The following is a 22,063-nucleotide window of genomic DNA, read 5'->3' on the forward strand; positions in this document are numbered from 1 at the left end:
ACACAAGCGTATGTACCCTCCTCGGAGAGCCTTAGTTTTGTTAAGCTCGCTCTTCACTCTCATGGGTGGAACTGGAGGCGCAAGCGAGTTCCTGATCTGGTTTTCAGACATAAATACATACAACCCATTCGATGGTGCACTTCCCGCAGCCTGAATGGCTTGATTAGCCCAAATCTTATTTTGCTGGTGAAATTGATCTCAAATGATTTAGCCAGCCAGAGCCTGGCGCTTGCTTCTAGATTAATTTGCGACCGGAAGTCCTCAGCACTGTTGTGAATACATACATGCTCGTTATCAAAACTGACAAAAGTACATAAACCAACATATGAACCCCGTGTATTGAGCATGAACACCTGAATCTAGCATATGAAGATTGGGACCCCCTAAAGCATTGTTGCCCAACATTCTTCCCGCCCCTCACAATTTGTAGCTCAACCAATGGGCGTAGTGGCATCGGCTATAGGTCAGCATGGATGGTAGTAGTGGACAATGTCGTCCCAAGTATGTCAAATTTACAACAAATCACAATAAGGATGGCCAAGGAGATGAGATTCCAGGAATCAATCATCAATAACAATCACTTTGTTTTTAGATTTACCTTTACTGAGTGAATGGCCTTCTCCAGAGAAAGCTTGAGGGGTGACTGATGATGATGTAGATGGTTCCTGGGCATCGGCAATTGATTGAGACCGGCCAGATAAGGTGTTGCCGCTACTGGAGACCTTGGCAAACGGGGCCGCCGACCCTCCTGCTCCTTCACCATCGGCTTTGGCAGGTTCGAACGGCTTGGCACTGAATCCAAAGAATAACTGCAATCCCGAAAGTAACATATCACGTGTATCAGCAGAAATGACGAAGAGGCTCTTGGAGATCGGGTTCACTCACCGTGCCAAATGGCAAGTCCAACCTAGCTGGCACTTGTCTGTCGCCAATCTGAGTGTCCGCAGTGACGATCCTTTGGACATCAGTCCGGAAGATCTTACTACTTGAGTCGACCTGTTCGATCTTCTTCTTCTGGACGCCTTTCCCCTTGACAATCTTGCCGCCCATCGTCCGGCCTCCACCTTTGAAAGCCTCCCAGGTGGCTGGACCACCAGCAGCGTGGGCACCTCCTGCCGCGCTTCCACGAGCATCGACTGATTCGGTACCCGATGTGTCGATGTTCATTTTTGAGGCCATCGTCGCCGGGGGTGCCCTCGGTACCGGGGTCGGTTCGACGTATCCCAATGGTGCGGCAAAATCAACCTGGACAAAACAGCCGTAATTCGAGTGGTTTACATGAACTGGTGCGTGCACGTTTTGAATCTTGAGGCTGCTGTTTACTCACCTCGAGGTCGGTTTCGAAAATACTAACGCCCGGCGTGTCATCAGGCTTGAGCTCCATGATCAAAATTTCAAACGTCATCATATTGTGGTAGATTTCAATGATATCCCCTTTGGTAAGACACGAGAAATTCCGTAGGGCAGTCTCGAGTCTGTTGAAAGCGAATGCAGAAAAACAAACCATAAGCTTCTGTGATAAACATCCACGAAAGTCAGTTTTTTTCCATTATCTTGAGAACACGAACACAGCTTTGTGATCACCCAGTTCTAAGAACAGAGTACTCTGAGCTTGCACCTTAGCGAACTTTCCTTTGGGTAAGCGTGCACCGGTGAGCTTAATTGAATCGCCTTCATTTAGCTCTAAACGTGTCATCATCTGAAGAATCGGAACGGGTTAGATGGAGATGAAGATCTGAATGGATGCGTTTACTCTCAGATTACGAACCCATTGAGGTAAGTGCACAGTTCCTGGATCGGCTATGAATTCCAAGACCCCGCAGTGAGTGAACAGATCCTTCTTGGCCGGGGAAGAATTCCGAATCTCAAACATAAAGGGCGATTCCATATCCATTTCCGTCAATTGAACGAGAGCGTCCTGTGGCATGATTACTGACAGAAAGGAAGAAGCATTTATCGAGGTTAGAGGTTGGCGAGAAGTTTTTGGGTTGAAAGTGAAAGACGATTGGCGAGAACGTACTTTTTCCACCATGCATCACATTGCTCCTTCCACCAGTTCGTTCACCCCGACCTTGTTTGATCTCCAAGATGGCAGTAGAATAAGCTTTGTAAGTTTTAGAGAATGCTCGAGCGGGAGGCCTCATTGTGGGATGGCCTCCGTATCCCATCATCTGGTTTCCGACGTGTGGCCAATCGGTGTGCATTCCGAATCCTCGTTCGATTCCGTTGAATGAGTTGAGTATACCCCCGAAGCCATCGCCCATCCGGCGCCCGTTATTGTTGCGGTTCGTCGGTTGGGCTGGAGGGTCGACTACATCTTCAGCTTCGAACATCGGGTCCTCGTCATCGTAGTAGTCCATCTTTGTGCTTTGGATGTCGATGTTTTTGGTTGGTGAGAGCTGTCGTGCTCGTGGCCTGGACGATGTACATATATGTACATAGCTTCAACTCGTGCGAAACTGGTTTAACACATGTCGAAAACCCCATTCGGGCCTCACCCTAGAATCCTACAGCCTTTTGATCTAGCACCAAAATCAGAAGCTCAGGACACAGCCATGAGATTGGCTCTAACTTAACTAAGTCCCTCTCTATGTGGAGGGGGGACGCCGTCCCGCAGGGACCCTCCGAAGGAGGGACTTATGCGCTATGTCGCCCCTCTTGCCTGAGAGCATCAGGAAAATTGAGCTTTTTTTTCAATCTGCTGTACAGCTGCCATCTCTTATTGGGTGACTACAAAGTCACCCAGCAAAATGAGGGGCTTATCCAGGAGAATCTCTGTGTCTCCTTCTTGAACTTGTGAGGGCCTTCAGTGCTTGGTTAATTGTGGGTTTTCCAATTTTGTTCCTCCAAAGAGACTGAAACAACAAATCCTGTAACAACTGCCACATCTCATGGAACAAAGATTCCGCATGAAATACAGCAGTTGAAATGATTAATCAAAAAGTGTAAAGAACCATTGCTACTTAAATATCTATACGCACTCATGGGCTACAGTCATTGAAACAGCATAGTATGTTTCAGCACTAAATACAGTTTGAAAGTGTGGAAGTGCCTGGAATTCAAGTGTAATGCCCAAGAGGAAATAAAAAATCTACACATCAGGATAGTGAAGGCAGCTGATGGGATGGAGACAAAAAAAATAGTAGGTACATGGGGACCGCTTGCGTGGTCCCAGAAATGAAAACTAGAAAGAAAAGCGTTCAGAGACGAGTGCGTGAGGTTGATTATGAAAAACTGCCCACCAAAAGCTGAAATGCTCTCAGGCCACGGAGTCGACTTAGCACGTAAGTCCCTCCTTCGGAGGTTGCTGCGCTCCCCCGAGGAGGGAAATTAGCTAAGTTAGAGATTGGCTATAGGGGTGAAAAATAAGTTCCCAAGAATAATCATGAAATAAAAAAAAGTACAAATAAAAAAATGAAAAATGTGGAAATTTTCTAATTTCTTGCAAATTTCTCAGAATGTTCATTACTGGTCAAACCAAGGAGGGAAAATTGGAGAGCACAGTACATAGGGCATGCAAAAAGAATGATGAAAAATGAAACTTTTTGAAACCATTGCCAATGATTTTTATTGGATCAAATAAATTGGATCAAATTAGTGGTGATTTGGGTGACATTCCCTCAGTTCAATTTGAAATTGTTGGATAACCCATCCACCCAAAAAATCATTGAAAATGGTTTCAATATTTTTCTTTTTTTATCATTCTTTTTGTATGCCATACTTTTCTCTCCAATTTTCCCTCCTTGGTTTGACCAGCAATGAACATTCTGAGAAATTTGCAATAAATTAGAAAATTTCCACATTTTTCATTTTTTTATGTTTACTTTTTTTTTATTTCATAATCATTCTTGGGAACTTATTTTCCACCCCTGCAGCCAATCACATGGCTTATAGGCTGTGTCCTGAGCTTCTGAATTCAAAAATGTGGAGCCAAAAACATTTGTTAGCCCACTTTACCACAGTGCAATTTCTTTGCTTCTGAAAACACCATAAATGCATTAATTTCAAAAATTGTCCAACATGCTTTTTTTTTTAAAAAAAAAATACAAGAGCTTGGGTAGATGAAGATAGAAATCGGTACTTGCCCGGGGAGAGGGGTACACCACGGCTCCACTTGTAAAGTGAGTTGCGCGGCGGGCAGACCCTCCCGTCAGATTTGGGTTGGGCCGTCCTGGTAGGACGTCGAGCAGCCCTTTGGGTTGGCCCGACCCTGCCCGACCACCTGTCGGCTGTTCCTCCCGACAGGGAGGGCAGGCCGACCTCGTCCAACCGTGCCGACCCGCGAGGCAGCATGGTCCGCTTGTCTGATAGGTCCAGCCAACCCATCTGCCCGGCAGATCAGCATGGTCGGCCGGCCCTCGAGGTTGTAAACAGGTCGGCTGCCCCGACCTTCCCAACGAGTCACCGGACTAGTCGACCTGTCCGTCGGCCCAAGGTCAGAAACTCACTTGGAAAAGTGAGTTTCCTGAGACCACCAGTACGATCTGCCAAGCGTGCTTGCGGATTGTACATAGAAGAGAAAAAAAAAAAATGTTGGACTTCGCACCGTTTGCTCTTCATGATAAGAAGAGAATGCGGTATATGGTCGTGACTAAGATGGATGCTGATATGAATATTGTTGTGATTGCAGTGGTCGTAAGTGATCACACCGGTTAGCGGGCAATCTCTGGAGGTATGGTGCGGTCGCCGGATCAACCCTCCCTTGGGACAATGTTTGCTGCTTGGATCTCCTCATGACCCTGGGCCCCGCGGCCAACATCTGGGTAATCCCAGCTTGAAGCCCAACATATGGGTAGGATTTGTGGCCTAGCCGCCGTCAGGGGCAGCCCGACCTTCCCAACATGCACTCCTCCCAACGTCCGCCGTGCAAAGTATTACTGCAGGGGCGGAGATAGGGTGGCCAACGTTGGACTGGACGTCTGCCTGCCGTCCAACTGCACCCGTGGTGTAGGGGGCAAAAAATTCAGGTCTCCAGATCCGCTGTTGTTTTGCAAGGCTCAAGATTTTTCAGGACTCCTTCTGCCGCGCATGGCGGTGTGTCAGTGTGGCTATGGTTCTCTTCCTTGCTGTTTGTTTTCTTTTTCCCTTATTTTCCTGTTTCTTGTTTTGTCTTTTTCATTTTCATGTATGCGCACTGTTTAGATGGAGCTGTATGTTGTGGGTTAGTTTGTTTGTTTGAGGTTTTTTCTTTCCTTCTTTCTGTTTTGTCTCTTGTTGTTGTTGTGCGCTGTGGTGGACAGACTGGTACACGCGTAGGATCAAGATTTCATTGCGCGTGGGGCGTGCCACCGGAAGTCAAGGTTCAAGATATCAAGGCTTCAAGTTTCCAGTCCTCAAGACCTTCCCAGATTCAACAGCACGGCGTGGTGCACATCCTCAAGAAGTTTCAGGCCTTCTTCCCTTCCCCCTCTCTTTCCTGCTTTCTTTTCTCTTGATCTTTGTTTTTTTCTTAGGTCTGTGTGTCAATTTCTTTTCTGTTAAAACCCTGTTTTTTTTTTTTTTCTTATATGCCCGTCTTGGCTAGGTTTTGGATGAGGAGGGTTGATCTTTGTCTCTGTCCTGTTTGTGTTGTTTTGGTTTGGTTTCTTTCTGCTTGTTTGTTGTAGTGCGCGCGTGCGCACTAGGTTGGGATGAGCTGTCTGCTAGATGTCACAAACTCCAGGGTTTGAGTTCAGCTTGAACTCAAACTTTGGAGCGGCATGGAACCACTCTGAACCATAAATTTCAGTCTTCCATTGAAATCTTAAAGTTTGTTGCTCTTGGCATCATTCCACCCGTATTCTCAGTTTTCACATGTCTTCTAAGTTCACTTCCTGCACAAAGATCTCCTCCAGAATTTCTGGTTTTGATCACATCTCCGCCGGCAGTATCCCCGGCTCTTTCCCAACACAAAAATTTCTGACACGCAATTCCAGCCGTCAGAAAATCATTCCCCCCCAACGCTACACGACTCTCTACGCTCATTCTTGACCAATCACCTGGAGAGCATACACAGATTATTTCCTATTTTTTCCATTTCCCTTCCACCAACTGCCTACCGTCTGAAACAGGAGGAGTTCCTCAGCGCGCAGGTGTATGATGACCTTTCTGGCAGCATAGGACAGTCCCCAGAGTCTGAGTTCAGCTCAAACTCAGATGATGGGGCAGCATGGAGTTTGTCTGAACCCTTTTCATTTGGCTTTTCAGATCATCTGTCAAATTCAGAATCCCAAATCTTAAGCTTATTGATCCCCTCTCTGACAACAGCCATACCGTACCCTTTTTTTGTAACTGTGCTGGATGCCTTTGATGAAGGTAGTGTAAGAAGTAATAAAATATTCTGGAAATTTTCCACAACTGATCTAAAACTGATCCTGAATTCATCCATAATTCATCCAGAATTCATGCTGAGGTCAACTGGAACTTAATCAGAACACAGTTGAAACCACTAGGACACAATGAACACAATCAAATCATAATTCAATTGGAACTGTTTGCTGATTGGGATGATTTCTTGGGGTAAAATTCATATTATTCACATGCTCATGAAGGTGTTCATTGTTTTCACTTTGCTCATTTTTACCTCATGTGCAAGCTGAGGAACTCCTACCGTGCCAGGTGGTAGGCAGTTGGTGGAGGGTAAATTGAAACTAAAGAAAGAGCTGTGTATGCCCTCCGGGGTTCTTGGCCGTGAGTGAGTGCAGAGATTTGTGTAGCGTTGGGGGGGGGATGATTTCTGACAGCTGGAATTGCGCATCGGCGATTTTTGCGTTGAGAAAAGAGCCGGGGATACTGCCGATGTGATCAAAAACAGAGGGTTGGAGGAGATCAGCATTCAGGAGATAAACTCAGAAGACGTGTGAAAGCGGGAAATACGGGCGGAAGACGCCAGGAGCAATAAACTTTTAGATTTGATGGAAGACTGAATTTATGGTTCAGAGTAGGTCCATGCCGCCCCAAAGCCTGAGTTCAAACTGAACTCAAACCTTGGAGTTTGTGACATCTAGCAGACATCTCATCACAACCTGGCGCGCATGCGCGCGCTACAACAAGACAAGACAAGAGACAGAAACAGAACAAGACAAAACAACAAAACCAACCCTCCTCATCCAAGAACCTAACCAACGCACGCAGAGTGAAAGAAGAAAATAACAAAACATGATGAAAAAGAAACTGACATGAGAAAACAAAATCACCAACACAGAAACAAAGGAAAAGAAAGGGAAAGGAAAAAAAGCCTGAAACGCCTTGAGGGGCGCGCCACGCCGGGCCATTGAACCTGAGAAAGCCTTGAGGGCTGAAAGCTTGAATCTTGATGGCTTGAGTCTTGACGTCCTCAGGCGCGCGCCACACGCAATAAAACTGATTCCCACGCTTGTACCAGTCTTTCCACCACAACACATAAAAGGTTGTTACAAATTGCAGGCTGAGCCTCCTTCAGATCAACAACATGTACACTCCGGTTAGAATGATGTGAAACACCCATCTGAATTGGCATGTTTCCCTAAACAAAGCAGGTATCATCTAGAATTGAGCCAAAAAAGGATCAAAATAGGGTGAAAGTATGAGTCAAGTCAATCTTGGAGATTTGTGGTACCAGATTTCAGCTAGACAACCTGATGTAAGCTTGTGAGTTTTTTCTTTTTTGAAATGTCTCCATGCACATGCATGTGAGCTGTCTTCCATTTTGCCAATGTCACCTTTGTCTACGCGCGTACATTGGGGTGAAGATCACCAGAGGGACCTTTCACAGCTCCATGACAAGTAAAAACTGGTCAGAAAGCCATTAAAGCCCCAGCTAGTCACATTTATGTTGTGTGAAACCCCTTGCACATAGAGAGATTGATCAACATAAATTCAACATAAATGATTAATATTTGCGAATTGAGTAACTATCATTTCATTATACGTTGTAATTGAGTTATACTTAGGCCCGTTTGGCTGCCGCGTTATGCGTGATAAATGTGCAAATTTATCACACGCAACCCAAAGTTTGCCCCCCGTCTCCACCATAAAACTTTGACCCCCCGGGGGTTGCGCGTGATAAATAAGCCCATTTATCACGTATAACGCGGCAGCCAAACGGGGCCTTAAGAATGAAACGGTTCCATACAACATTGCATGAGGTCCTGTGATACTTCTCCTAAATTATAACAGACTTCCCATTGAATTCTGAAAAATTTATCAATCATTTCCTAATACACATCTGACTGACATCGGACCCAGAACAACATAAAATTACAGTTAGGCACTCTCTGGAGAGTGCATCAAAGTCTCCCCTGGTGTGAGTGTGTGTGCCTTCTGAGTTCAAACTCTCAGCACCCCAAGTCCTATTTCCCCAATTCCTTTCATTAGATCACATCCTCCGGCCCCTTTTGCCAGTCTTCCTTCTGTTCTCATCCTCAACAGACAAAATGCAGCCATTCCAAAAAAGCTTGGCTTCTTTGGAAGGAATTTCTGCTGGAAATTACCTCTGGATTTGCCAATGTATGTGCATCCAACATCAAAGTTGGACACATGATATTCATGCCTGCGAGTGCAGTCGCTTGCAGGATGCCACCAATGAAGCCGTTTGGTAGCAAAAAAAAAAACCACCGGCCGCTGGGACCAGCACCATCCAACCTTGCAAACAGGAGCAGGATGGCATCCAGGGTAGAATCAGCCAAATTGCTCAATTCTGAACTCAGAATTAGGAAAAAATGAAAGGAGATAAATGATTGAGGTTATCTGGCTTCTGTATATGCATCCTGCATACAAGAATGAGGTGGGCATGAATATACATATGTCCAACCTTGCCAGTGATTATTGGCAAATCCAATACAACGTTTGGGTGGAAATTCCTTCCAACAAAGCCAAGCTTTTTGGGGATGGCTGTACCACAAACAATAATCCACATCTTGTCGTCTCTCAACAAATCCCCCCCTCCAAACTTCCACTATCCTCTATTCCCCAGACTCCTCACTTTCAGGACCACCCCCAAAGGCAGTGCAACAGCGCAACTCTCCCTTCCAGTAACTGCCAACAGCCCAGCACCGGTTGGAGTTCCACACTGGTCATCAAGATGGTACACAACCCACTCAATGACCGGCACACACCAGTCATCAAGAGGGTACACAACCCACTCAATGACTGGCACAAGCTAGTTAATCACCCTCTACATTTACACTTAGACTCATCAGATGCCTGGCCATCTCCTGCTACTTGTGTCCTGCTACTTGTGTGCATTTTTCTCCTTCCCAAACCCAAGATACAAGGTGTGTAGTAAACAAAGTCTTCATCCTGGCAAAAAAAGTCAAAGTATCACTGTTTTTCAAATGAGCTCCCTCAGAATCTTGAGTGAACAGGCCCAAATGCATGTTCTCATGAAGTTGTTTGGCAAGGCTGGACATCAGTCCTGGATTTTTTCTCAAGGCGAGGTTAGGTATTGTCAGAAACCAAAATGTAAGTTGTGCACTATGGGATTCAAACCCATGTCCTCAAACTTCATGAGTGATGCTTTTTACCAACTAACACCACAGGCAAACAGGTGACGTTCCCGCATGCAGCATCACCTGCGCAGTTACTGCGGCCACCAAAATTAGGTGACGCCGCGTGCGGGAGTGACAGCTGTCTGCCTGTAGCAAGTAGATATTGGTAATGTACCGGAATTTCTGCTGTTATCTACGTGTTACGTTTAATGTTGGTGCGATTACGTTATTGCACCACAGGAAGGCCCTTATTTTTATGTTATTCACGTTATCAGGGCACGCATGGCCCCTGATAACAAGCAAATATCAAGGCAAAAACAGCCTCCAATGGTCTGTTTTTGCGTTGGCCGCTGACATCAAGCAAATTTTGAGGCAAAAACAGCCTTAATCGGTCTGTTTTTGCGTTATCCAGCGGATAACGCGATAACGGGCCGCTTTTTTGAGGCCCGTTACATTACACGCGGGGCTTAAAATGCCCCCGTTACTAGTAAAGTAACGGGGAGCCCCGGGTAACAAGGGTAGTTACGTTACCCAAAAATGTTGGATAACGTAGAGTAACATAACTGCCCTTTGTTGCCTGTAGTGTAAGCTAAGTGCACTGTTGCATCTGGTGCTCAATTCACTGGACGGTTACCAAAGTTTGTGCATTTGACATATATCCTGGGATCAAGTCTTACATGTGTTTACATTGCTTGTCATTTTACCAGGGTCAAGCTCAGTTGTCTTTGGGTGACAGGCTGCATAAGAGCAGAATTAATTATAACAGGGATTTGCACTAAAAATGATGTTTTACAGACCTCAGGCTTGGCTCTTGCAAGCCCCCATCTTCAACGGGTTATTGTGAGCAGGGAATGAGGAAATGTGATGATCTAAGAGCATCAAAAATTAGACAAGATGCTGGGCTTTCATAATATGGTATTTTTAGCCATTCCTCTCAGGCCTAAATCACTGATACCGCATATGGAAGTACCTCCGGTGGAGGCGCTCGTGTTGTGTCTCTCGGTTGATTAACCCAGAAGAGTCAGACCCTAACTTAACTAAGTCCCTCTCTATGTGGAGGGGGGACGCTGTCCTGCAGGGACCCTCCAAAGGAGGGACTTATGCACTATGTTGCCCCTCTTGCCTGAGAGCATCAGGAAAATTGAGCTTTTTTTTCAATCTGCTGTACAGCTGCCATCTCTTATTGGGTGACTACAAAGTCACTCAGCAAAATGAGGGGCTTATCCAGGAGAATCTCTGTGTCTCCTTCTTGAACTTGTGAGGGCCTTCAGTGCTTGTTTAATTGTGTGTTTTCCAATTTTGTTCCTCCAAAGAGACTGAAACAACAAATCCTGTAACAACTGCCACATCTCATGGAACAAAGATTCCGCATGAAATACAGCAGTTGAAATGATTAATCAAAAAGTGTAAAGAACCATTGCTACTTAAATATCTATACGCACTCATGGGCTACAGTCATTGAAACAGCATAGTATGTTTCAGCACTGAATACAGTTTGAAAGTGTGGAAGTGCCTGGAATTCAAGTGTAATGCCCAAGAGGAAATAAAAAATCTACACATCAGGATAGTGAAGGCAGCTGATGGGATGGAGACAAAAAAAATAGTAGGTACATGGGGACTGCTTGCGTGGTCCCAGAAATGAAAACTAGAAGGAAAAGCGTTCAGAGACGAGTGCGTGAGGTTGATTATGAAAAACTGCCCACCAAAAGCTGAAATGCTCTCAGGCCACGGAGTTGACTTAGCACGTAAGTCCCTCCTTCGGAGGTCCCTGCGCTCCCCCAAGGAGGGAAATTAGGCCCTGTTTGGCACTGATATAATTATAGGTGATATAATCGCTGATTAATTGAATAAAAAATACAAAATTCAACATAAAGCCTCCAAATTTTTTTTGTAGGCAACCTACAGTGCTGGTCTCTTCAACTTTGAAATCAGATTCAACTGATTCAGCCATCTTCAGCACCATACTACCATTATATCACTTTTGACCAATATGAAGTGATATAATGGTATTATGGTGCTGAAGACGGCTGGATAAGTTGATTCTGGGTTCACAGTTGAAGAGAAAAGCACTGTAGGTTGCCTACAAAAAAATTTGGAGGCTTTATGTTGAATTTTGTATTTTTAATTGAATTAACCGGTGATTATATCACCTATATTTATATCAGTGCCAAACAGGGCCTTAGCTAAGTTAGAGTCAGACCAGAAATTCAGAACACAATTGAAGGGATAGAATCCCTGGGAATCAAGACCTCTCCAACTGCACCAAATTATCCTTTCTGCAGAGTCCATTGGGCTCTTTGGGGGAGGACGGTCCGCATGGGCAGAGGACCTTGGCAACTCTCTGTTTTCTGCTTTCTTGCTGAGGGGCCATGATGCTGCAAATACCTACCAGCTCCCCGACTTGGCAAGCTTCAACGTCAGGCCCGTCGGCGAGCTACATATTTATGTACCTCGCTCGCCCAGGGCTCCCGGCCGGATGGCTGGTCCAAACTCTGCGATTGTCGAGCCCACTTGACAAGTCAGTAACCTCAGCAAGAACTTCCACCTTGCTGTAAGTCCTTCAAAAGCGTCTCTGTGGGCCAGCAAAGCCTGTTGCGATCCCCACTGGCAGGTTGCCGTGGAGTCGCGGGAAGGCAAACTCTGAACTATGTACAGCAAACCCATAGTCCTGCTAGTTTTGGCAGATGAATTTGTTTTTGAAAAAAAAAAAAATCCGACACAAAAAAATACAGACAAAGTAAGAAAAAAATCTGTTCGTCCGGAGCCTGCATAGACATGCACAACTTGGAGATCGATAGACGAGATTATAGGTAAGATAGAAACAGAGAAAACATATATATCTGATAGTATCTTATAGAAACACGCATGTATATGTGATTGAGTTTTCGATGGAAGGTCAAACCCTAAGATTTTCGAAGATACAAACAAAAGAAGGTCAAAATTTGAACCACATGGGGGTAGATGTGAACGGACAAAGGAGGAAGAGGGCGCATACCTTTTGCCGCTACCAAAATAAGCCTTGAGACCAGTAGTCGCGAATTCGCTTTTAGCCTGATCGAAGGTGTGGCCCTTATCGTGCCAGTGTTTCCAGACCGCTTTCCACATCCATGCGTTACCCAGAGCTAGGATCGCCCATCCTCCAGTGGCAATAACCCCGAAAACACCGGTGAAGATGCTCCCTCTGCCAAAAGCCGCAATTGTGTTAATTAGGCCTGCTGACCCGGTGCCTGGGATTCCTATCAGCATGTAAAAACAAAATGCCACGTGGAAGCCTCCAAAGACTGGCCAGATCGAGAAGCAAATGTGGAAAATAACGAGAGCAAAAGGTCAACGAGCTGCGAATCACCAGAGATGATGAAGTTAAAAACATACCAAAGTATAGGAGATAGAAGATGGACTAGGAATAAAAGCGCAAGGCTCGTTAGATTTGACAGGAGTAGCTAAACGGATCTCAAGGAACCACTGACGTGTTCTTTCGCATAGGCATTGTACACGGGCCTGATGAAAATAATAAAACAAAAGGATTTGGCTTAGTGGTCAAGATGTACTTGGTTGATCGATAGAGAACCGGCTTGTCTAGATGAATAGACTAATAAAATACTAAAGAGGGAAGAGCAAAGACAATCTCTTACCTATACCATAGCAGAAAGGAAAGAATTGTGATGACTGATTGAAACCAAACATAAGTTTTAATTATGAAGCGTCCGTACTATCTTTCTTTGTTTAGAAAAAAGCAACTAACCTGGAAAGTAGAAGATTCCCGAGCCCAGATCTGCACCACCATTTGAGGCCCCACTTGTCAGGAGGAAGATTGAGGTGATCATGTTCCATCCTAATACAATAACCAAGAAGAGCCATCCTCGAAAGATTGTTGTGACGTCGGCCCGCTTCTCCATTGGAATCTCTTCGTTAATGTCATGATAGAACAGAGGATAACTAGGCATTATTTGTCGGTGATAAAAGGAAAGAAACAGAGTAGATATCAATATGACATGGATGTGGGTTGATTATGATTATGATTAGGAAAAATCAAGAAGACCGACAATGGCGGCCAATTATTTTTGCCATAATTTTTTACGTGTTCTTCTCTAGATCCTAGATTGCGTTCGCGCTGTTCGAGCTCAGCCTCCTTGCGTTTGATCTCAGCTAAGCGAGCGGCCGTATCGTCGCTTCGGCCACTGACAACAGTTGTTGAGGTACCCGGTGTTGGATGGTGGGCTGAATCGTGGCCTGAATCAAGGTCGTATCCAGTGCTTTCCTGGTAAGCTGCATGCGAGCCTAGTGCTCCCTGAACGCTGGGGTCTTCGAATGGATTGCCATCTAGTCCATGGTGCTCGGCTACTGGATCCTGGAATGGGTTTTCATGATGGCCTACGTGTTCAAGCGACCCATTGTGTTATCATCAAGCAAAATAATTTGATACTTGTCAGTTTTTTGTATCTCTACTATTAAATGTGTTTGTTGATTAATAATCTCACAGTAGGTGTGGATAGAAAGTGCTCACCAGCCATCTGTTACAAAATCCGAGTGGTTTATCAAACAAGGTTGAAGGTGGTATGTTTTTGATGATGATTGGTATAGTTGGGCGGGTTAGAATTTGATGATGTATAGGTCTTCCGAGTATCCAAATATGTACCTATCGTGCGACGTGTGGCAGGTTTATCGGTCCGGAGTTTTGGAGATGTTGACTGTGACTCCAGGGTGACCTGTTCGAGCAAGGCGGGCGATGCTAGGGGAACCGGTGTTTGATCGTGACAGTTAAGAGATAGGATATCACAGACCTGTCATGTAGCGGAGCTCGGAACCGGCTGGGGCTCCGTGGCCGTTGGCCGAGTCCAACTCAACGCAAGTCCCTTCCTTCCGAGGAGGCGCCTCGGAGAGCGTCCCGAAGGACGCGGGGTCGCCCCCCCCGACCCTCCGATCGAGAGGCTGTTATAAAGCTCGCGGCCGAGTGTATTATACATACGCACCGGCCGAGGAGAATTCCAACCCGCCCAGTGCGTCAAGGCTATACCGGGCAGCCGGGCAGCAGGACCCCTCCTCGGCATACAGGTACATGCCAGCACCGACTGGCCGAGTAGGATTCTTCCTCGGCGAGCGGGTACAGGCTTTCCACGGCGGTTGGCTACAGACTATACCCACTCGGTGGAGATGATTCTTCTTTGGCGAGTGGGTATCTGCAGGTAAGGATGGGACAGACATGAAGCCCTTACCTGAGAATATATGTGTGGCCGGAGAGGCATCTTTCTCAACAAATGGTCCAGGCGGCGCGTCAGCTTTCCACCTCCGAGCCAGAGCCAGCTCAAGGAGTAAATGATCCCGACGTATCGTCCAAACAAGCAGGACGTGAGTCCAACGGTCAACCCCAGATGGCTTTCAGTCCTATGAACGAGTCAAACACACGTTTCGCGACTTGGCTTCGCTGTTATGCACTCATAGAAATTGGCCTTCTCGCCAGCCATCTCGCTCCCGGGCTGGATTGTCAGCCTTCATCAGCTACATAAGGTTTTATGCCCTCTATGTATCTTTGTCCCGCCATCTCTACTTCGACTGACTACTTGGCTGGGCCAACATGGTGGCGAAATGTTGGTCCCACTTATCTTTCCCATCACTACATAAGGCAACACACCGTCTCCCGCTCTTCACTTGTTTTGTTACCTCACTGCATCGCCAAAGAATCTGTCTTGATCTCTTGATACCATTCAATCATCCTACAGTTTTGACCTTTGGTCCGTCTCCTCAATCCTCATACCAATTTATAATTATTACTCCCCTTACGCACCTTACTCGTCTATCCGCTCACGTTCCGTGTGCCATCCCATTTTGGTATCCTCCACCGGCTGTCCTTCTCATTGGCAATTAAGCCAGCTTGAACCCAACTCACCCTCCGACTTTTCACATCACTTGTTGCTGGACTTACCATCTCTTTACCTTTATCTGCTGAGTTTTTACGGCCAACATTTTTTCTTGTAAGCGCATTCCATCACTTTGCATATCCAAAGGTGTGGCATTGATTCTCTTGTGTCTGCACAGTCCGTCCTCAGGGTCAGTAATTCCAGGAACGTAAAACCCCGTAACCGCCTTGAACTCTCTCGCCATTCAAGCTCTTCGCCCTTCCTCGTACACTCGACTGGCACCATGCTTGTCACCAGTGAAGTTGCCAGGTCTGCTCGCCCTCGACATGCTCGCCGGATTATTATCATGCACCCTCAGCATCACCCCTCAACTTGGCCTCACCAACCCACTGTGACAAGAGCTTCAATCCAGGCTGACATTCATTCCGAGATCCCCAATTCTCTCTCCACTCTTTGCACCAATGGATCTTGCCTTTTACCCACATCCATTGAGCAACTCCTAGTGCCAAGGCATTCTGAGACATTATTTGGCGAGTCTGAGTCTGACCTCGCATTCCATAATCGCGCTACCAAGAAGGGTAAAATGGCCAAAAAAGCCAAGAAACCAAACAAGGTCAGAAAGGCTAAGAAGCCGAAGAAGAACATGAAGCAGAAGTCATCTAGCCACATCACAAAACCCATCACGCCAATCACTCATAAGCCGGTTCAACTCATCCAATTACTAGTCAACAAAACCATCACCCCGGTGTTGCCTGTCGAGCCAATCACCCCAGCCAAACTCACACTTTCCAAGCCAGACAAACCGCTGAAGCCCTTGGAGCTGATCAAACTAGCTATCAAACCTAGTGCGCCGGCTCTCAAAGCACCTATTGCTCCGATTCCTGTTAAACCGATCCCACCTACTGCTCCAACACCCATCAAGCCAGTACTATTGGCTAGGCCACTCACACGAGTGAAACCAATTGAAGCACTTCCTAACAAACCTCTGACGCCTGTGAAGCTAACTAAACCAGTATCCCTCAAGCCTACTGTCCCGGCTTCCAAAATGCTCATTGCCCCGACTACTACCAAGCCTCCTTCGCCAATTTCAGCCCTGCCAGCACAAATTCCTACCAAGCCTCCTCCAACAATTCCACCAATGGCGGCACAAGTTCTTACCAAGCCTTTCCCGGCAATTTTACCTAACCCGGTTCCAATTTTTACTAAACTCCCAGCCCCTAGAATTACATCCCAACCCGCAAAAACTCCTGCAAAGCTTCTCATGGAAATTTTTCCTGTCCCCCTGCAACCCAAGACGCCCATCTCAGTCACTGCGAAGCCAGTTGTTCATGTTCCCATCAATGCGGTGAATGTGATGCTAAGAAAACCTTTGGGCCAAACTTCTATCAAATTCTCTTCCCCTGCTCCTCAGCCCCCACCTTTCAAGCCGGCGGCAGTGATGCCTTTCAAACATTTGCTACAAGCTCCTACTCGAACCACATCTCTTCTTTCTCCGCCCTTGCTTGTTCCGGCGCAGACCATCACCCACCCAACTTTGGTCCAAACTCCTATTAAACCCTATTCTTCTATTCCTCAGCCCGCACCCGTTGCCGCTCCTCCGTTGCATATCCCTGCAACAAACATTGGTTATGCCGCCGTACCTGCTGTCAGCCAACCAGCTCAAATCCCAACTACCATCCACCCACTCCCTGTTGCCGCACAGCTTGACCACACGTCTGCTGCACCGGCCATCGCGCAAATTGGTGAAAGCCGTGTCCTTTCCGACACGAAAGCTTCAGAACCTCCATCCAAAAACATAACTCTTACCCAAGCTCGACAAGCAATCACTTTACCTACCAATCTAACTACTACTCCAGCTACGCAAGCAACCACATCACCTGCCCTTGAAGCTGGAGTAGCGCAATATTTACCACAGCCAGTCGTATATTCACCGCAGCGAGAAGCCCTTGCAGCTCAACCCATTCCCTCATCTCAAAATTCAACTCAGCCAGAAGCCCTGGTAACCCAACCCAATGCTACATCCCTGGTTCAAGACTCGATCCCACTGCCAGTGTCTCCTCCAACCCCAACCACAGAATCAACTTTACCTCAAGATGCAACACAGCGAGAAGCTCTGGCAACTGAACCCATTGCAACACCTCAAAATCCAATGCAGCCAGAATCCCCGGTAACTCAACCAGACCCTGCTGAAGACTCGAATACACCACCAGCTTCTCCGCCAGCCCCAACCACAGAATCTGATTTACCTGCCCCAATCAACCCTGCTCCACAAGATACTGTCCCCAGTGTTGATACCGCCTCATCTCCCACTGCAGACGGTACTAGCATGATTGCTCCGGCTCCCGATTTGCCACAAGAAAATGTTCAAGTTGACGATCCCCCCTCGCCTACTAGCACTATTTCCCTGGCCAACATTCAAAGCGCAAGCACCACTATTCCTGATCAATTCTTCCCTCCCATCAACGGTACACTAGAATTGGTACCTAATGCTGCCTCGCTAAACAATGGTATGCTTCTCAATGACGGCACCATACTCAGTGATGCCGCACTGGTCAACAATATTACACTACACAACAACTTGCACGGCATGTAAGTCACTTTGTCCACTTTTTTTAAAAATTCTCTCACACCCCTGTTGGCTCATTTTTATCCATGATCTTACTGCAGTAAACTAGCATCTACTTCCCCTAACAAATTAGCTGCTGGACCCTCTTACCATAGTGGCGCGACTGTTGGTGGTATTTTTGCAAGTTTTGCTTTGATTGCCATGCTACTTGGGATATTTGTGTTAGCTCGTCGGCGCCGGCCCAAAAACTTAAAGGTGGATAACGGCATCAATGACTTTATGCAGGCTCCATCAAATTGTTCACCACCACCAATGACTCAGGCACATTCTCGGAAAAGCTTTGATGGTACCTCTGACACCCTAGACCCAACGCTATCTTCAGGCGACCCAGTCACACGGTTTTCACATGGAGGGGTTGCCCTGCTCAAACACCTCGAGAGCTTGAAGGTGGGTGAAGGTATACCCGACAAAATCATTTCGACTCCCGCCCACTTTGGCGATCAAAAAACTGTGCAGTTCAACGCAGGCCACCAGGATTTCTCCCAAGCGGCCGTTGAACAGACTCATGGGCATCCTATAGTTAAATGACCTGGCCAACTGTCCTATCCCCAATAATAATATTCATGATCTTATAAAAATTGTCTCAACAAACATAATGATCCTTGTTTCACTTATACAATAGTATTTGTTCCATTACAAAACTAATATTTATGACTATTCATGTCCCAGCAATTCTGATATTTTCTGATTTTGGGTTCAATACTTTTTATGTCTAATTGTTGTTGTCGTGGTTAATGACCAAAGTCATTCCCTACAGACAAAAAAAATATGTATCCCAGTACAACCAACAATATTCCTTCCAGTTCAATTCCTTGCGCGATATCTCTCTTCTCTGTTTTTCTTGGCTTGCTTTTTGATAGCGCTGTCGAGCAAACAGTCACATGAAAAGATCCCAGGGGATGACATGACTATTTCAAGAGTGGCCGTACTCGTAGGTACATGCTGAGCAACGTAATTTCTCATTGTTCAAAAGTTAAATACGAACTTGCAATTTTCAAGGAAAATAATCATGATGAAGACTTTGCGCATTGAGATGACTATTGCTAACTAGATCTTAATTTCGATTTTCCTGATTGAGAACCAACTTCAGGATTTTGGATCGACTATATCCCTCGATTTCCACCTTCTTGACCTTTTGATTCTCGCTTGAGCCTAATGATCAGATCATCCACATTGGATAACAAAGGAGATTGATACAAAGGAGTAAGCAAGCTGTATCTAAACCAGAATACACGTTATGGGTGTATGTTGCTCGTTTATCAAGATGAATGATGATGATGCAAGAAAAGAAGAGAGGGAGGAAAGTTCCACATACCATCAGCAGTCTCTTCGGCCATCCAAAAAGTGATGGTTGGTTTGGATTGGTCTTGATGGTAGACTAGGGAGATGTCTACTTTAGGGTTCGACCAAACCAAAGGTCCCAGACATAGCTTTATAAATTCATTTATTTCGCTGAATAAAAAACCACACCCCGCACAAGAAAATGGTGTCAAATTTTGAATCATCATTTAGTTTCTCATCAAGGAAGGGTGACGAATGATACCTTTTTTGATCCTGTGGTGTTGTTGATGTTTTCTGATGATCGATCGAGTCGTCGTTTGATGATAATGATGGGCTGGGATTCGATTGGAGTTTTTCAGAGGGAGGAAGAGGCAAAGAAAACAGGAGTTTATTCAGGCGGCCATTCCATCTGATCGAGAGGTCCAGATGATCGACGAGCTCGATCTTGGTAGATTGGGTCGAGCCGCCGTTCAGCTTGGCCTGTTTCAACTGAAGCATAATATGTTTCTTGCCCCTCTTGCGCTCGAATTTGAATTGGGGATCTGGCTCGAAGTCTGTCCTCCTCTTCCGTCTGGGTATTGTATCCGATCCTCCCGTGCCCGAGGAAATCACCTTGGACTTGTCATTTTCGTGCGTTTTTTGGTCGTGGTAGCTCGAGGGCAGTTGGATGGCTTCGAGTTCTACCAAGGAGAGTGATCGCTGGTTAAGATCTTGAGCCAAGTCTTTGAACTTCTTACCGCTGGCATTGATTGGTAATAACTGATTTGGCGTCACATGTGGCACGGTCTGTTGGTTATGCTGGGGAGCTGAGGACTGATGTCGAGACCGGAGGAACCCGAACGGAGTTGCCAGCTTGACTGATGTTGAGGAATTGAGGCATACTCTGAGTTGATTACAGGTGGTGGCTAATCCGAGTGACTTCATCTCCGGCGTGGTTGTCGGTGTCTTTTTCTCTCCGGCGCTCCATCGGACATGACTGGCAATTGTAGCCCCCCAGGCTGCGGGCCCACTTCACAAAGAGCTTTGCGCATTTGGCTTACCTATGAAATCGATTTAAATATTGTGTTTTCTAAGTACCAACATCAATATTAGGCTCCCAGCGACTTACATATGTACATAGTAGAAACCCTCGGCCCATTGGGGATCCGTGAATTTGTGCGATCGACTCTCCGATTGACAAAGGCGCATTCCCTCTCAAAGAGAAGTAAACGCACTTGTAAGGCATTTGTCTTCACACCCTCACTCAGCGACCCCAGCGGGCCTGGTCGACTGGTAACGAAGCTGGAGAAGATATCTAGTCGGATCGGGATGGGCTTTGGAATGACGCGGTCGAGGTGAACCACTGCGGTGTCTGTGTCAGTGCAGCACCCATTCAACACAACGGCATGCTGATGAAATCTGCAAAGGGATGAGATTCAAAGGTTGGTTTCCTTTTGTTTTATTGTTGGAAACCCTGGCATAAGCCTTCTGTCAATGGTCTCTTTAGCCATGGCCGTTCCTTTGGAACAGTGTTGCCAGCCATCCTCAGTCATCTCGAAAAGACACGAAGGCCGATCAGTTTTTCCACTGGGGTCACGGTCACCCTCCACCCCCTCCACCCACCAAGCCTTTCGATTCGAGGTCGACGGATCATTATTCTGGGGGACACCTGCGACCCGAGTGCGATGGCAACTTTGATAGAACATGATCCTGAGGTCTGGTCCATGAAGCTACAGGCACCTCTGTGCCCGTGGCTCATGAGCAAAAGCAAGAAAGGTGTCAATCGGAGTTTCAAGTGGCCAGGAAGATGAATGAACGAGGTCATTCTACCTCATTCATGGCCGGCCAGTTCGCGCACCCCGTCTGAGAAACTCGTCTGATCCTCAACCACCTCGGGGGGAAATTCCCGGCACCCCAAGCTGCACTTTATCCCAGCAAAGCCTTCCCACCTTTCGTCTCTTCTTCCAGTCAGCCAGAAGACCAAAATACAGCCAAAAGGTTCCATGCTGAGGTGTGGAAAAAAATCAAAGAGATCGATCACCCTCGAGGAGCTAAACTTGTCGGATGCACTCGATGTTTGGCGCTCAGCCGCTCGACAACAATCCATAGCCTGACCCAGAGCAATCAACCGGATATAACCCAAAACATCAACCATCAAAAACATAAGGAAGAATTTGATGATCTGCTTGTTTCTGTTGCTTATGATCTCTTGCAAATCAATTTCCGCAGGTCCGACCATTAACTTACTCATGTTATATCATTCTTCGGAACCATTATAATTGTTTGTTCAAGAAACCTTTGTGGACGTTTTTTCATTTTTGGGAGTCTTTCTTCCTCTTAATCTCTAACTCCAACTATGATTTCTGTGTCAAAATTGTTCTCTTCGACCAAATTTCGTTGAATATATGCACGGTACCCATGAAGGAATGAAAGAGACCCAAGGGCTTAAAGGGAGTCTAGTGGTAGTCGATTTCTCTGGCGTCCAGACAACGTGGCCGAGCGGTTAAGGCGATTGACTAGAACAAAGTTCCAAGACTGTTTCCATTGGTCTACCATCAATTGGGATATTCCCGCGTAGGTTCAAATCCTGCCGTTGTCGCCTTTTTTTCTTCTAGGGACTCCCAGTAATTTTTCTGTCGTGCGTCCTGGACGGGAGCAACGCAAGCCTCGATGAGAGCCGGAAGGATAGCCCCGCAGGGTCTCTGTCTCCCAGATGGCTTGCCCCGAGCTTAACAAAGCCTCTCGAACGGTGGTCCCAAAGGGAAGGCTTACGCCCAAAGTCGGCCGCGTGGCCTGAGCACTTTGATGAATTTACGTTCTCTTTTGGAATAAACAGCTTGCTAAACAGAAACAAATGCCTTTCATGAAGTTCTGAG

The 22,063-nt window shown here is 46.4% G+C and overlaps 3 protein-coding genes across 3 annotated transcripts; 1 reads left to right on the forward strand and 2 right to left on the reverse strand.

The window, feature by feature from the left end:
- Positions 1–560: 560 nt before the first annotated feature.
- PtA15_7A754 (uncharacterized protein) lies at positions 561–13,957 on the reverse strand (the record flags this gene model as incomplete). Its single annotated transcript, XM_053171394.1, has 13 exons — positions 561–809; positions 886–1,245; positions 1,328–1,475; positions 1,569–1,699; positions 1,769–1,932; positions 2,021–2,415; positions 12,373–12,727; positions 12,819–12,843; positions 12,914–12,944; positions 13,079–13,112; positions 13,189–13,382; positions 13,490–13,817; positions 13,951–13,957. 13 exons carry the CDS (start codon positions 13,955–13,957, stop codon positions 561–563), a joined length of 2,421 nt encoding a protein of 806 aa, XP_053022580.1.
- A 1,927-nt stretch (positions 13,958–15,884) lies between these two features.
- Positions 15,885–18,455, forward strand: PtA15_7A755 (uncharacterized protein; the record flags this gene model as incomplete). The annotated part of the gene is made up of 3 exons (XM_053171395.1): positions 15,885–15,914; positions 16,002–17,890; positions 17,969–18,455. The coding sequence occupies 3 exons, from the start codon at positions 15,885–15,887 to the stop codon at positions 18,453–18,455; spliced, it is 2,406 nt and encodes an 801-aa protein (XP_053022581.1).
- Positions 18,456–18,981: 526 nt separating this feature from the next.
- PtA15_7A756 (uncharacterized protein) lies at positions 18,982–20,132 on the reverse strand (the record flags this gene model as incomplete). Its single annotated transcript, XM_053171396.1, has 3 exons — positions 18,982–19,079; positions 19,243–19,379; positions 19,471–20,132. 3 exons carry the CDS (start codon positions 20,130–20,132, stop codon positions 18,982–18,984), a joined length of 897 nt encoding a protein of 298 aa, XP_053022582.1.
- Between the last annotated feature and the right edge of the window lie 1,931 nt (positions 20,133–22,063).

This window comes from Puccinia triticina, chromosome 7A (genome assembly GCF_026914185.1).
Source record: "Puccinia triticina chromosome 7A, complete sequence".
NCBI classification, from domain to species: Eukaryota; Fungi; Basidiomycota; class Pucciniomycetes; order Pucciniales; family Pucciniaceae; genus Puccinia; species Puccinia triticina.